General features: G+C 51.1%; 4 protein-coding genes across 4 annotated transcripts in view; 2 read left to right on the forward strand and 2 right to left on the reverse strand.

The window, feature by feature from the left end:
• Positions 1-3,155: 3,155 nt before the first annotated feature.
• On the forward strand, positions 3,156-11,108 carry NXF1 (nuclear RNA export factor 1). Its single transcript, XM_010853980.1, has 20 exons — positions 3,156-3,503; positions 3,717-3,876; positions 4,540-4,623; positions 4,732-4,836; positions 4,960-5,040; positions 5,134-5,203; positions 5,353-5,441; positions 5,565-5,672; positions 5,847-5,956; positions 7,767-7,803; positions 8,299-8,367; positions 8,471-8,526; positions 8,653-8,760; positions 8,877-8,935; positions 9,043-9,158; positions 9,285-9,327; positions 9,920-9,992; positions 10,301-10,483; positions 10,615-10,675; positions 10,788-11,108. The coding sequence occupies exons 1-20, from the start codon at positions 3,280-3,282 to the stop codon at positions 10,824-10,826; spliced, it is 1,875 nt and encodes a 624-aa protein (XP_010852282.1). The 5' UTR covers positions 3,156-3,279; the 3' UTR covers positions 10,827-11,108.
• Positions 11,109-11,231: 123 nt separating this feature from the next.
• On the forward strand, positions 11,232-12,411 carry TMEM223 (transmembrane protein 223). The gene is made up of 2 exons (XM_010853982.1): positions 11,232-11,583; positions 11,982-12,411. Exons 1-2 carry the CDS (start codon positions 11,268-11,270, stop codon positions 12,272-12,274), a joined length of 609 nt encoding a protein of 202 aa, XP_010852284.1. The 5' UTR covers positions 11,232-11,267; the 3' UTR covers positions 12,275-12,411.
• Positions 12,412-12,507: 96 nt separating this feature from the next.
• TMEM179B (transmembrane protein 179B) lies at positions 12,508-14,828 on the reverse strand. The gene is made up of 5 exons (XM_010853981.1): positions 14,580-14,828; positions 13,555-13,742; positions 13,341-13,472; positions 13,091-13,169; positions 12,508-12,848 (listed from the first exon to the last, which is right to left on the reverse strand). Exons 1-5 carry the CDS (start codon positions 14,673-14,675, stop codon positions 12,687-12,689), a joined length of 657 nt encoding a protein of 218 aa, XP_010852283.1. The 5' UTR covers positions 14,676-14,828; the 3' UTR covers positions 12,508-12,686.
• Positions 14,811-15,075, reverse strand: part of TAF6L (TAF6-like RNA polymerase II, p300/CBP-associated factor (PCAF)-associated factor, 65kDa) — an 11,780-nt gene continuing 11,515 nt past the window's right edge. Inside the window, exon 14 of the mRNA XM_010854053.1 lies at positions 14,811-15,071. Within this exon, the coding sequence (XP_010852355.1) occupies positions 14,811-15,071 (261 nt within the window). The remainder of the gene's footprint in view (positions 15,072-15,075) is intronic.

The raw sequence follows: 15,075 nt of genomic DNA on the forward strand, positions 1-15,075 counted from the left end.
CTCCACCCTCGAGTTCAGTCCGGGCCCTGGCTGAACTCGAGGGTGGGTGCCCGGCTCGTTGACCCCAGAATCCTGGCGTTGTGAACACCTGCGGGTCGGAGCGGGTGGCTCGGCGGTGGGGTGACTGGATTCCTTTGAACTTTATGAGTGGTGGATGCTTGTCAGTTCAGTTTGGCGGCTATACTAATGTGAGTCAGTGCCCTGTTCTTGGGGTGCCGGTGCCCTATTTTCTACCGCGCGTCCAGTCGGTCTTGCCCCCCCCCCCCCACCGTCCGCAGCTTTAGCTTTAATATTTTAGACCTATACATTAATTCACTGTTCTAGCCAGAACACTACATTGGGTTTAGGTCCAGAGTAGTGGTTAGGAGCACACGACAGCCAAGGTTTCAATTCTGAGTTGGCCATGCCGATCTTGTGTGAGTTAAACACTCAGGCCTGATTTTCCATCCCCTTAAGGAGGCTAGAAACAGTACCTGTCTCCTGAGTTTGTTTGTGTGTGTGTGTGTGTGTATTAAAACGAGATCGTGTACGTCGAGCGCCTGACATCGGATAAACTTCTCGATAAATGTTAACCGCACCTTCTAGTCGTCTATTTTTCCCCTAGGGTCATTTCATGAGATTCAGTGTTTGCAGGGTACTATGCATTAGACAGGGCTTCCCTGGTGGCTCCGAGGTTAAAGCGTCTGCCTGGAATGCGGGAGACCTGGGTTCGATCCCTGGGTCGGGAAGATCCCCTGGAGACAGGAATGGCAACCCACTCCAGTACTCTTGCCTGGAGAATCCCATGGAGGGAGGAGCCTGGTAGGCTACAGTCCATGGGGTCGCAAAGAGTCGGACACGACTGAGCGACTTCACTTCATGCATTAGACAGACCTGTGGAGGGAATCATAGGTCTCTTTTTAAGAAGCCATTTCTGCACACCACGATTGAGAGGAACATATTCCTGGAGAACATTCAAGGACCCTTGGTGAAGCACCCTGACTGCCACTAGAACCTGGATTCAGGAGTTGTCTCCTGAGTTAAGAGGCATCTCTGACCAAGGAAACTAAGAGTTCACTCTCTGAACTTCAGAGTTTGAGAATAAGATATATAAAATAAACCATTAGATTGATCATATTTGTAATTGATGTTTGTACTCTGTAGGCAAAAGGAGTATTGATTACGTTAATGTAATCACCATGATTGGTTTACCTGGATATGAGAGAGGTCACTTGGGGTTAAGTGGATGTGGGTGGGCAGACAGCAGATTTCAGGGGACTTTTTCAGGAGAGTGAGTTGTGTCCAGTTACACTTGGGTCACTCACACTTCAACATTCACTTCAAAGTGGTAGTTTTTTAATATGGTTGATTTACAACATTATATTAGTTTTCAGGTATGACATGAAAGTGAACGTAGTGATTCAGTATTATGATAGATTATACCCCATTAAAAGTTATTACAGAATAATGGCTGTCACTCCCCATGCAATAATATATCATTGTTGCCTATTTTATACTTAGTAGTTGGTATCTCTTAATCCCATAACCTTATCTTGCCCCTCCTGCTTTCCCTCTCCCCACTGATAACCACGAGTTTGTTATCTATATCTGTGAGTCTGTTTCTGTTTTGCTAAATATATTCGTTTTAGTTTTTATATATGTGATATCATACAGTATTTGTCTTTTTCTGTCTGACTTACTTTACTAAGTATAATAACCTCCACATCCATTCATGTTGTTGCAGTGGCAAGATTTCATTCTTTTTTATGGTGAGTAGTATTTCGTTGTGTGTGTGTGTATGTGTGTGTACACAACATCTTCTTTATCCCTTAGTCCCTTGATGGACATTTGGATTGCTTCCATATCTTTCCCACTGTAAACAGTGTTGCTATGAACAATGAGATGCAGGTATCTTTTTTTTAATTGACCTGAAAACAAGTGAAGCTCATATGTATTCTTCCCTTTTTCTTAGTTTCGATGCTTTTTAAAAACAATCTTTATATTGAAGTATAGTTGATTTACAGTGTTGTGTTACTTTCGGGTGTACAGCAAAGTGATGCAGGTGTACATGTATCTATTGTTTTTCAGATTCTTTTCTCACGGAGGTTGTTACAGAGTACTGGGTAGAGTTCCCTGTGCTATATACAGTGGGTCCTTATTGATTATCTGTTTCAGATATAGTAGTGTGCAGATGTTAATCCCAACTTTCTCATTTATGCATGTATCTTTTTAAATTAGTACTTTTTGTTTTTTTCTGGATGTATAATTGGAGTGGATTTGCAGGATCATATGGTAGTTCTAGTTTCAGTGTTTTGAGGCGAGAACAAGACTTAAAAGAAGCCTTTAAACTGGTATTTGTAACTGACATTCGTGCTTTATAGGCAAAAGTATTGTTTACTGAAAGCTGATGTAATCATTGTGATTGACTTTTCAAGATGTGATCAAATTTTGAGTAGGGGTAGTCTTAGAGAATGAACTTATGGTTACCAGGGAGAGGGGGGCAGGGAAGGGACAGATTGGGAGTTTGGGATGGACATGTACACACTGCTATAGTTACAATGAATAACCAACAAGGACCTACTGTATAGCACAGGGAATGCTGCTCAGTATTCCGTTAACAATCTATTTGGGAAAAGAACCTAAAAAAGAATAGATACATGTATAGGTATAACTGAGTCACTTTGTTGTATACCTGAAACTAACATGACATTATTAATCAGCTATACTCCAATGTAAAATAAAAAGTTAAAAAGAGTTTTTTGAGTGGGGTTAAGTAGATTTTGGAGGGTGAAAAAAGCAGACCTCAGGTGACTGTCAGGAGTCTGAGTTGTATCCAGTTGTGCTTAAGACACTCACTTCCACATTCTACTTCTCCTTTCTCTAGTTCCAGTTTCTGCTTCACTTTTCTAAAAAGACTTCACATAGTTTTCCAGTCACTGAGGTTGCCACCGCACGGAGAGGGTTCTTTCCCTGGGCAGGCAGAGGAGTTTGCACAGAGGTGGCCTCTGTGGTGACTTTGTGGCTCATCTGATAGTGCAGGGTGCTGGACAGTGTGATTGCCAAGCAAGGTAGCTGAACCAGTGGTGTATTTTGCTCTCTTCTTTTTAAATATTCGAATATTTATTTGGCTGCACCAGGTCTTAGTTGCGGCACACGGGACCTTTTTTTTTTTCAATTGTGGCATGTGAACTCTTAGTCAAGGCATGTAGAATCCAGTTCCCTGACCACAGGTCAGACTCAGGGCCCTCTGCGTTGGGAGTGGGGAGTCTTAGCCACTGGACCACCAGGGAAGTCCCTCCAATGATGTATTTTCTAATTTTTGTTCTGTTTCCAAACCCAGAGCACGATGATCGAGTTAGTTTCCCTCAAAGAAGAAAGAAAGGCCGAGGCCCTTTCCGGTGGAAGTCCGGCGAGGGGAACCGGAGGTCTGGAAGAGGGGGCTCCAGCGTTCGGTCCTCCCGCCTGGAGGACGACGACAGAGACGTAGCGATGAGTGATGTCCAGGATGCTCCCCGAGTACGATAGTAAGTAGCCAGTTGGTCTGGTTTGAGTTTAGCAGCCCCCTCATTTATGTGGCCCTCTTACTCCCGTGTCATTTCTCTTCCAGCTGGAAGGGAGAGAAATGCCAGGACCAGCGTACTGGTAGTTGATAGTTGTGGTCCTGATAACAGTGCAGGAAGATCTGTGAGAAGACATTCCTAACCTTTGTGAATGTTTTATTCTCTTCTTCCCCACAGCACCCCCTACGCTGCACGACCCAACCGTCGGGGTGATAACTGGAACGAGCGGACTCGAATTCATGTTACTCTGCCCCTGCGGAGAGATCGGTCTGCTGCAGAGAGGGGAGGGGCTGGCACCAGCCAGGACGGGACGTCCAAGAACTGGTTTAAGATTACAGTGAGTATCGTGAGAGGTCCATGGAGCAGGGGAGCTAGGGGGCTGGGCTCACAGTTAAGGTGTTCACCTCTCACATTACAAAATCAGCTGTTTACTCCACAATCAGGGAACCGCGCTTGCTGCTAAGAATCAATATCTTAGAATATCTATGAGCAGCTTCAGAAAAGAAGAGGGGCAGCAGGATGGGAAGGCCATGAAAGGGAAGTGTGATAATTGTGGTTGGCGGTTGGGAGAGCTCCTCCAGATGTGAGGAGCTGAGTGTGGAGTGGAGGGCCCTTGAGTTCTCTGAAGGGCAAGTAGGTTATAAATGATGTCTTAGAACTTGTAGAATCAAACATTTACATTCTTTGAGGAATAATAAGTATAAATGGAAAGAAAGGGGGTTAAGGAGTCATATTTGGCTTGAGTAGAATACTCTTTATTTTTTTGGCCTCACCATGCAACCTGTGGGGTCTTAGTTCTCCAACCAGGGATTGAATTCCCAGCAGTGGAAGCTCAGAATCCTAACCACTGAAGTAGCAGGGAATTCCCAGAAAACTTTTAAGTTGACTGTTTCTCCAGAAAGTCTTTTAGAGCTTGGCAGACGAGCTGAAAGGAACACTGGAGGGTCTGCTGTTCATTTAGTGACATGTTGTTCCTGTCTCTTCTCTTTCTCTCGTCTAGATCCCTTACGGCAGGAAATACGACAAGTCATGGCTCCTGAATGTGATTCAGAGCAAGTGCAGTGTCCCTTTTACTCCCATTGAGGTAAGAGAAGGCCTGAGTGGCTGACTGCACACCAAGGAGGGTGGAGGTACCAGCTGCACTGGGGGCTCTGGGCTCCAGGTCTAATGCCCTTGTTCCCTCTTCTTGCAGTTTCACTATGAAAACACACGGGCCCAATTTTTTGTGGAGGACGCCAGTACGGCCTCTGCTCTGAAGGCTGTTAACTATAAGATTTTGGATCGGGAGAACCGCAGGGTGTGTACGAAGAGCCTGGTTTGGTTGGGGGTGGGGACTGGTGCTCAGGGCATAGACTGGGTCTTGGTCCTGGGGCTCAGGCCTTCCCAGAGTTCACCCTGTCTGTATGTGTCTTCTCTGCAGATATCTATCATCATCAACTCCTCTTCTCCACCCCATTCTGTGCAGAATGAACTAAAGCCAGAACAAGTAGAGCAGCTAAAGGTTAGGCTGGCACCTGAGTCTTAGCAGTTTTCCTCTCCCCCTCCCCTCCCTCCCCTGCAACAACTCCAGTGAACCCTCTGTCTTCCTCTGCAGCTGATCATGAGCAAACGATATGATGGCTCCCAGCAAGCACTTGACCTCAAGGGCCTCCGTTCAGACCCAGGTACAGGACGGATACAGGTTGATTCTGCCTCACCCATTCTTAGATTGGTGGAGACAGAGGGGGATCTGTCAGCAGGGAAAATCTTGAAGGTGCTGTGCTGGGCACGCTGGCCTGGGCAGGCCCTCTCAGACTTCCTTTGCTTCCTGCAGATTTAGTGGCTCAGAACATTGACGTTGTCCTGAACCGTAGAAGCTGCATGGCAGCCACCCTGCGAATCATCGAAGAGAACATCCCTGAGGTGAGGCCTTTGTCCCACTAGGTGGGAGGAACCAGGGTCGGGTACATAGGATGGGGTCGGGAGGCAGGTGTGTTTCTCATCCCCTGGCCGGTGGTGCTTCCTCTAAATTCTCCTCTCCCACAGCTATTGTCCTTGAACTTGAGCAACAACAAGCTCTACCGGCTGGATGACTTGTCCAGCATTGTGCAGAAAGCACCCAATCTAAAGATCCTAAATCTATCTGGAAATGAGGTGAGTTTGAGAGCCCAGCTGTGTTTGGATAGGGTGGACAGAGGTGGAGAGAGCTTGCCTCGTGGCAGCAAGAGGCAGGGAGGGCATTTAAGAGATGGGGGTGAGGGTGGGGGGAACCTAGCTGGCTTTCTTTACCAACGTGTCTTTCCTGCCTTTCCTCCCTGTCCTTTGCAGCTGAAGTCTGAGCGGGAGTTGGACAAGATCAAAGGGCTGAAGCTGGAAGAGCTCTGGCTTGACGGAAACACCCTGTGCGACACCTTCCGAGACCAGTCCACTTACATCAGGTCAGTTATAATCTTTGTCTCCCCTCCTGGGGACCTTCACCCCCTGGGAGGCTGAGCGGATGCACCCTGACCACTGCCCGTCTGCAGGAGATGTGCAGCCCTCGGCTGGAGCCACCTGTCCTTGGGGAGGATCGCGTGTTCCTCCATTGTGTCTGCCCGTGACCCCTAGCTTTGCCCCAGGCCTCCTTTCCTTTCTTCTCACCTGACTGCCTGTGTGCTGATTCTGTGGCCTTTCTCCTTCCTTCCTGAACACAGCCTTCTCTAGACTCTCCCTCCCCTTTTGTTTCAAGAAGAGCATCTCCCTTTCTCTACCATGACCACGGGGTGTCTTGCATATTACACCCCCATATGTGGAGCTGCTTTGAGCCAAGAGCCTGGTAACCCCTGGGCAGGGAAAGCCCTCCCTCCCTGGGACTTCCTGCTGATGGGCCTTCCCTCCTCTGTCCGGTGACAGCCCCTCTTGCCCTGTTGCCAAGAGGGGCTCAGTTCTCACAATCGCTTTGCCCAAGGCTAATGCCTGGGTTTTCCTGCCCATGCTGAGGTTGAGGCCTCCTGGTGGCTGGTGCCATGCACTCTGTCGCTCTTGCCCAAGGCTGTGAGCTGGGCCCTCCCTGGAGGAGAAACCTGGGTTCCCTAAGACACGTGACCAGAGCCGGGGCCCCGCCAGCAGGCGAGGGAATCCCAAGGCAGGTGCTGGGCGTGGAGGCCACGGGGGCATAGGCTATCCAGGAGACAGAGAACTGACCCTCTCTGGGGGCGCTGCCCCTCCCTCACTCGCACACCTCATATCACCCTGCTTGGCCCCGGAGGATGGCTGGTTAGCCAGAGACGGGTAAGATTCCTCAGGGAAGGAACAACCTAAGACAGGCACAGTCGCAGAGGGGCCATCAGGAGAGAACTTGGGGGCCAACAGTGGTGGGGCACTGACCCTCACCCCCCCAACTTTGCAGGGGCCTGAACCCTCACCCCTTCGGAGGGAGATCTCCTGCCCCCATGGCTGCTTTGCTTCCCACGCCCAGCTCAGATCGGGACCCAGGTAGCAGACAGACACCTGGCCAATAGAAGCTGCCCTCTCACCACAGCAAAGATGTGTTTCTCATTTCCTGCTTGGACCACAGGGAGAAGGGAGCCGAAAGAGAGGGCTGTGTCAGGCGCCTCTTTCCCTTGGTTCTCCCTGGTCTTTCTAAATGACTCTCCACCATGCAGTGCTGTCGCTTTGTCTTTGCTTTCTCTTTCCTTTTTCTCTTTCCTCGCCTGAATCTCCCTGGTCTCTTCTTTGCCCCGTCCTCTCCTTCCTTTTCTCTCTCCTCTCCCCTCTCTTCCTCCTTGGCCTCTCCTCTCCCTGAGCCTTGCTCGTCTCCCTGCCCCAACATCCTGTACCATTTCTGTGGTGTGTTCTGGTCTTGGCCACGGCCAGACCTGGCAGAAGTGATGGACACCTGTTGAGGCAGCGGAGCCCTTGGGCTCCCACCCCATTCCCTCCTCCCGGGGCTGCACAGGTGAGTAGGTGGAAGGTAAGGGGGACGAGGACGGAGGAGAGGTCCTGGCTTAACGCCTGGGCCGGGAGCACTGCCCCTGCAGTGCTCGGAGTCAGGCAGAGAGCGTCGTCCTTCAAGGCAGTCATTTTTGGATGCCCCAGACGAGGTGGGGAGTGGGGTTATTTTTCCTGGAGCTCAGAGGCTGGGGAAGAGTGAGAGCGCAAGGAGGATGGGCTGGGCCGTCCCTTGGGCACGGGTGTTTCTGCTCCTAGAGCAGCCCAGGAGGCACAGTGACTCTGAAACATTACTCACTTTTGTCCCGTTCTTGACAGCGCCGTTCGAGAGCGATTTCCAAAACTATTGCGACTGGTGAGTACCTCATTTTTTTCATTCTCTTCTGAGGAGCACAGCACCTGCAACCCTCAGTCTTGCCTAACGTGCCTTTATATGATCACTAATTTGGGGATATGGAACCCTTTGATAATCTAGCAAAGATTTCATATATATATTAGCAAAGGTTATAATTCTTCTTCCCAGAAAAATGCCTGTAGATGATAGTTGCATCATCAGGATTCATAGACCCCTTTCCATTTCTTTCTTACTTGACCTCTGACCCTTTTAGTTCTCCCATCTAATTACTCATCCAGTCTTTAAAAAAAAAAAAAAATTTATTTGGTTCTGCTGGGTCTTAGTTGCGGCCCACCAACTCTTAGTTGCAGCATGTGGGATCTAGGTCCCTGACCAGGGATTGAACCCAAGCCCCCTGCATTGGGAGTGGGGAGCCTTAGCCCTGGACTGCCAGGGAAGTCCCTCATCTAGCCTTCTTTCACTGTTTACATTGTCGTCTTTCACTTCCTTCTGCAGGATGGCCATGAGTTACCCCCACCAATTGCCTTTGATGTTGAAGCCCCCACAACGTTACCACCTTGCAAGGTAAGTGGTGGAGTGGCATCTGGGGGGCACAGAGCAAGAACTCATGTTGGGAGGAGAGTCCTGGTACCATGGTCCTGTTCGATTGGAGTCTGTTTGATTCCAGGGAAGCTACTTTGGAACAGAGACCCTGAAGAATCTGGTCCTGCACTTCTTGCAGCAGTAAGTATCTTGGGTGTCCTGAGGGTGGGGAGCAGTGGGCCCAGCACAACTCAGTCTTGAGAGCTGTCAGTCCCTTTGTGGATCCAGCTTGTGGAGCTCGACCCTCCCCTTTCGTTTGCCCCACAGGTACTATGCGGTTTATGACTCGGGAGACCGGCAGCGGCTCCTGGATGCCTACCATGATGGAGCCTGCTGCTCGCTGAGCATTCCTTTCACCCCCCAGAACCCTGCCCGGTGAGTAGCACATCCCAGAACCTGCCCAGGATCAGAGTTGCTCAGCAGACACTGGCCAGCACGTGCAGCATCGCCACTGCTCTGACCACTGCCTCTTTTTCTTCTTGTTCCCCCAGAAGCAACTTGGCCGAGTACTTCAAGGATAGCAGGAATGTGAAGAAGCTTAAAGACCCTAGTAAGTGTGTGATGTGAGCCAAACAGGGTAGGAGAAGGGCATGGGAAGGAGTCAGTCTGGGCTCAGTGTGTGGCAGCTCCTAACCTCAGCTTCTTCTCCTCCCACAGCCCTGCGGTTCCGACTGCTGAAGCACACACGTCTCAACGTGGTGGCCTTCCTCAATGAGTTGCCCAAAACTCAGCATGACATCAATTCCTTTGTGGTAGACATAAGTGCACAGACAGTAAGCACCTATTTCTCTCTTGACAGAAGCTTAGATTTGGGCAAGGGGCAGTCCTTTAGAGGCAAGGAGGGACTTGGGCTCTGCTGGGAGCCTAGATGGTACCTGATGTTGCTGCTTCTCTTTCAGAGCACATTGCTGTGTTTCTCTGTCAACGGAGTCTTCAAAGAAGGTAAGTATCTTTGGAGTCCTGAGTTTGTGGAGGGGTCCCTGTCCCAGCTAGTCATTCTGAGCACTCTCAACTTCCCAACTCCCTTCTTTCCTCTTCTTCCCTGACCACCTTCTCCCTTTCTGCCCCCAAGCCTATCCTCACCTGTCTTTCCTGTCTTGGCTATGGGAACAGCCTGATGGTTAGAAGGACACAGACTTTGGAGGCAGACAGTTCTGAGCTTCCATCCCCAACCTTGGTCCTCTGTGTCTGTGAGCTATTTACATGACCTCTGAACCCGACTGTCTATAAAAGAAAGGGATTCATAATAGGCATCTCATTACGTGTTTGGGGAGTAAGTGAAGTGATTTATAAAGTGCCTGTCACAGGGCCCGGCCCACAGATACAAATAAATAACCAGTGGCATAAAAGTGTTACTATTGTCCTCTCTAACCTCTGACACTCCTCCCTGCTCTGCTCATCTGTGCACACATAATTACCCGTTTAGCCTGCTTAGGGTTCTCTGTATCAAATCAGACTATGATTTTTGAGAAGCTGTTTGAAAACATAAAACATGAATGACTCTGATAGGTCATCACCATTGTTATCATTGCAGTGGATGGAAAGTCTCGGGACTCCTTGCGAGCCTTTACCCGGACATTCGTCGCTGTTCCTGCCAGCAATTCAGGGTGAGTGTCTGACTTACCATGTTGGGTCCCAGTCCCAATGCATGGCTGCCACTGTGGAAAAGTGGTTTAACAATATTCACTTCCTAAGTTTGTTGTGAAGGTAAATGAGGGTTGGGGAAGAATGTATAATTCCAGTCTGTTTGGTAGATAATCACATATGTGGAGTCCATGGGAAAAAGGGGGTAAATGATAAAGGAATCTTGTGGGTATTGAAAGACTCTGAGTGTCAAGTGAGAACAGGAATGATGTTGGGAGGATGAGGTTATCTTCTGTCTGTCCAGCGGTCTAAGGTGCTTTTTGTCTCCAAGGTTGTGCATCGTCAACGATGAGCTGTTTGTGCGGAATGCCAGTGCTGATGAGATCCAGAGAGCCTTTGCCATGCCTGCACCCACACCCTCCTCCAGCCCAGTGCCCACCCTCTCCCCAGAGCAGCAGGAAATGCTGCAGGCTTTCTCTACCCAGTCTGGCATGAACCTTGAGTGGTCCCAGAAGTGAGTACTGAGCATGTGTAGGAAATGGGGTAAACTGAGGTAGTGCTGGTGGTGAAAAATAAGTGCCCCTAAAATTTTTAAAGCCCATACTTGTAGTTCTAATGGAGGTGCCTGTTCTTCCCCTACTCCAGGTGCCTCCAGGACAACAACTGGGACTACACCAGGTCTGCCCAGGCCTTTACTCACCTCAAGGTAAGATTTGAAAACAGGTGGCAAAGAAAGCACCAGGCCTTCGAGAGGGTCAGGGAGGCTCGGGGCATGGCATGGGCCACTGGCTCTGCTGACCTGTTTATGTTTCTTTAAGGCCAAGGGTGAGATCCCAGAAGTGGCATTCATGAAGTGATCCATAGTCATGCCCCAGAAGACCCCTGTAAATAGCCCCTGGATGTACTGATGTCTCCTCTCCGGCCCGAGGCCGCCCTGTGACTGTGACCGAGGAGGGAGGGCTGCTGGATCCTTCTCCTCACCTGCCTTCTGGAAGCCTCCAGAAGATTGAGCCTCCCTGGTGCCAGGAAGCCAAAGCTTACTTTGTAGAACTGACACTAAAATACCCGAAGGACTTAGGTGCTTTGTGTACTTAACCCCAGGATCCTCCCTACTTTTTAAGATAAAGAATGGTATTGTATTTGGTGTCCAGCTGAGTTATTTTAGCCTTACAGTTCACATGCGTGGGCGGGGCCGAGGGATGGGCCCCGCCTGCCTCGCCTAGGGCTGAAGGACTCCGGGGGTGGGGCGGGGCAAGCAGGCAGGAAGTCCCGCCCCGGAAACGGCTCCGCGCAGCGCCATGGCGGCGCCCGGGCGGAGGTGGTCTGTGCCGCTGTTCCGAGCGCTGCAGTCACTGTCCGCGCGCCGGGCCCTGCATGACACGGCTCCGCCACGGGATGTGCTGCTCTTCGAGCACGAACGGGGCCGCTTCTTCGCCGTCCTCGGGCTGTTCTGCGCTGGCCAGGGCGTCTTCTGGGCTTCCCTGGCCATTGCCTCCTTGGCCCGTCCCCCAACCCCGGTTCGTCCAACAGACGCCAAGACCCCAGACCATGGCCGCTTGGACCTGCGCTCTACACTCTGGCGCTACGGCCTTGCCGTCGGCTGCGGCGCCATCGGTAAGGTGTGGGCTAGCTTCCCAGCTTGATCGAAGAAGGTGGGCACAATCCTCTCTGTTCGGGCAAGAGTAAGGGGCTCCCAACCCTCCCGGATGAGCAGGAGTAGGTAGGAGCGCGGTACACTAGAGTTGGAAGTCCCTGAGCGCCAAGCCCTTTACAGGCTCAAGCTGCCGTCTGGCTTTTATTTTGTAACCTTGAGCAAGTTAGTACCCTTATTCTGGATCCTGTTTTAAACTGGGGATGGGTATCTATTAAGGCTGTTGGGAGGAATGACTAATATATGACTGGAGTATGAGGAACACAGTAAATGTTACCATCATAATTATTTTTATCCGGGGGCCACTGAAAGGGTTGCTGCTTAGCTTTCCAGTGAAAACCCAAATCTGCTTTTCCTACAGGTTCCCTGGTACTTGGTGCTGGTCTTCTCTTTTCCCTCCGCTCTGTGCGCTCAGTGATGCTACGGGCTGGAGGGAAGCAAGTGACCCTCACCACTCATGCCCCCTTTGGTTGGGGTGCCCATTTTACGGTTCCCTTAAACCAGGTATCTTGCATGGCCCACCGAGGAGAAGTCCCTGCCATGTTGCCTCTGAAAGTCAAAGGCCGACGCTTCTACTTCCTGTTGGACAAAGCTGGACATTTCCCCAACACGAAACTTTTTGACAACACTGTGGGTGCCTACCGTAGCTTGTGAAGAAGCAACCTCAGGTCACTAAGGTTCAGAATAAAAAACCTTAGGGATGGGGTGACAACCAGGGTCACACAGGGGGCCCAGAAATCATTAACAGCAAATAAAAGAGCAGTTGTCCCAAGGGCAGCTACCTGGCCGTACCTCTTGAGTTTTTTGACCCATATCTGTTTAGCCTTCACTCCTTACTCTTATCCACCCTACCTACAGTGCTTTACACCAAGAACTCAGTACTGAGATGAGTTAAGAAAGTAATATAATACTGGTACAAAAACAGCTGTAGGAAGAGAGGTGTCATCACGGTTCCCTCCTGGAGGGAAAACTAAGGCTCCCCACATAATCAAAGCCATGTTGGGGCAAGAGGATTACAGGCACTTGGGCATGGAGTCTGGCTGCAGAAGTACTCTTTGGTTAGTCTTCAGGAATGGGAAAGGCGTGGCCCAACAAGACCATCTGTCTCAGAGCTCCACTCAGGGTCCCCCCTCTGCAGAGGCCGGGATGGGGTGGCTTCAGACTTCCACTGCACAACCTGGAGCACCAAGACCAAACACCACAATACCAGATTCACCCAAGAAGAAGTCTGTGGGAGACAGGACAGGAATGTGAGGACTGGGCCCATCTTGAATCCAGTTCCACCCACATACCACTCAGCTGTGCACTGTCAGGCTGTCAAGCCTTTAGCTCCTCAGCCCCTCACCGGTGGACCAAGCTCAGAGTACACTGGTGAGCCCTCTTAAAACTACAGATGGTATTATACGATTCGTTACACGAATCTGTGTATCCCTCAGTCTCTACCCAGCCTTTCATATCCCAGGACCTCACTTCAGCATTATGTAGGTTGGAGTAAAACTGCACAGCGGTTCCAGGGGGTATCCATGAAGTTTTCTGGGCATCAGAGCAGCTGTGAGGTCAAAGAGACAAGTCGTGAGAAAGGGGAGATATACCCTAAATAGCCTTTCACTCCAGTGCCCTTTTGAGATGAGCATTGACGAGGATGTAAAAAGTGCAGTATGGGATACTCTGCAGAGGGAAGGTAGACAGCCCCAGCCAGACTCCCTCCCTTTCCCATTACCTAGTCATGTTCAGGGAGATGATGGATTTGCACAGGGAACTCGTGCCAAATCGAAGGATACAGGCACACAGTAAGACCAGGAAGATGGCTATGGCTGAGGTGGCCAGTGCAAAGCGGAGCCCGATAGGGCCTCTAGGAGGAGGGAGAGAATATGCCTTGTGGTTCAAGTGGGACACCTCCCACCTCAACCCCTGATCTCAGAGCAGGCAGTCACCTGTGGGAGCCCTCGATGCAGCTGGTGTAGACCCAGAAGAACAGAAGCAGCAGACAGTAGAGGGCCAGGAGGCCCGAGGCCCCCGCCACAAAGGAGCAGAGGGATGGGGCCGTGGGTCGGGACAAGACCAGAGAGGAGCCGTTCAGGGCGGCCACGCCATACAGAGGACAGCTGCCCCTGAAGGAGCCCTGTGGAGAGAAGTTGTTGAGTCCTAGATTTCAGCTCTGAATGCAAGTTCATGGCAGGTGTTGGGGATAATCTAGACCAGGGCCACCCTAAGGAGTTTTTTGTGTATTACTGTCAGTTCCTGTTTCTGGGCCAGTAGATGAGTGGGTCTGGTGGGGAAATGAAATCTACAGAGGCCAGAAGGATGAGGAAATCGGCAGTGGTTATAAAATACAATGAGCTTCAGAGATGCCTCACAAGTTCTGGTCTCCCCTTGTACAGAAATTCTAAAGTAGAACCAAAACTTACCTAACCTTCGGCCATCTCCGATGTTTTCTAACCTATAAAATAGGTGTAATAGTGCCTACTTACAGGGGTCAAACGAGCCTGTTTATTAACATGATTGCCTGGCTAAACACTCAGCTAAACTATTCGCTTCTGCTACATCACTGGTTTGCCATATGACACGCTGCGTTGCAACCATTCAGTAGTTTGCTCATTTCTACTACACTATGTTTTCTTTGAGTGGCTCAGCACAATAGTGTCTGATTTAAAGGGGCCTGGTCCAACTTGTTTTACAGCCAGGGTGAGGTTATGCAGCAGGAATTACCCGGCGGGGCTATATCTGCTGTTAGACACCCCCAAGGACTCGTTCCTTTTGCGAGGTAATAATCTATGAGATGTATCCACGGAGCGTCATTAGCGCCGATGCAGCATCTCCGCCGGCGACCGGCCTCACCTGGGCGACTAGCTCCGAGGAGCTGCGCGCCGGGCCGGATAGCAGCAGCCTCTCCGGTTCAGGGTGTACCTGTTCCCCGCTTACCCAACCTGACGGCCGGCCCCGTACCGCAACCGCACACCTGGGTCCGGGTCAGCGCCGCGGCCGCCACGGCTCCGCATAAGAAGGCGGTAGCGAAGAACGCGAGTTCGACGCGTTGCAACCAGGGCAGCGCCATGACTTGCCCAACACCAGGAAGCGCCGCCGCAGGAGCCAACTAACCAAGCCCCGCCTCATCCGGCGCGACCCACGAGCACGGAAACGTCATTTCCGGGCGCGGGATTTATTTACAGAGGCGAAGGCGAGAGCCGCGTCAAAGCGGCAGGTACAGCGAGTAGTCCGAGAGCGCCCAGCGGCGGGCCGGACGGCTGGTGCGGCCGATCATGGGCAGCTTCTGCACGTAACGGGAGGCCGGGCTGGGCCCGTACGGCGCGGGGAAGGCTGTCTGGAAGAGGCGCCCGCGGCATCGCCTCCCTGCTTGTCGCCCAGCGATGATGAAACGGAAGTAAGGGGCACCGCGCAGGGCGAAACGGCTCTTCTGGAAGACGTCGCGGGTGCCGGTGCCTGGGCCCTGCTGC

The sequence above is a fragment of the Bison bison genome, unplaced genomic scaffold (genome assembly GCF_000754665.1).
Source record: "Bison bison bison isolate TAMUID 2011002044 unplaced genomic scaffold, Bison_UMD1.0 scf7180017864334, whole genome shotgun sequence".
Classification (NCBI taxonomy): Eukaryota; Metazoa; Chordata; class Mammalia; order Artiodactyla; family Bovidae; genus Bison; species Bison bison.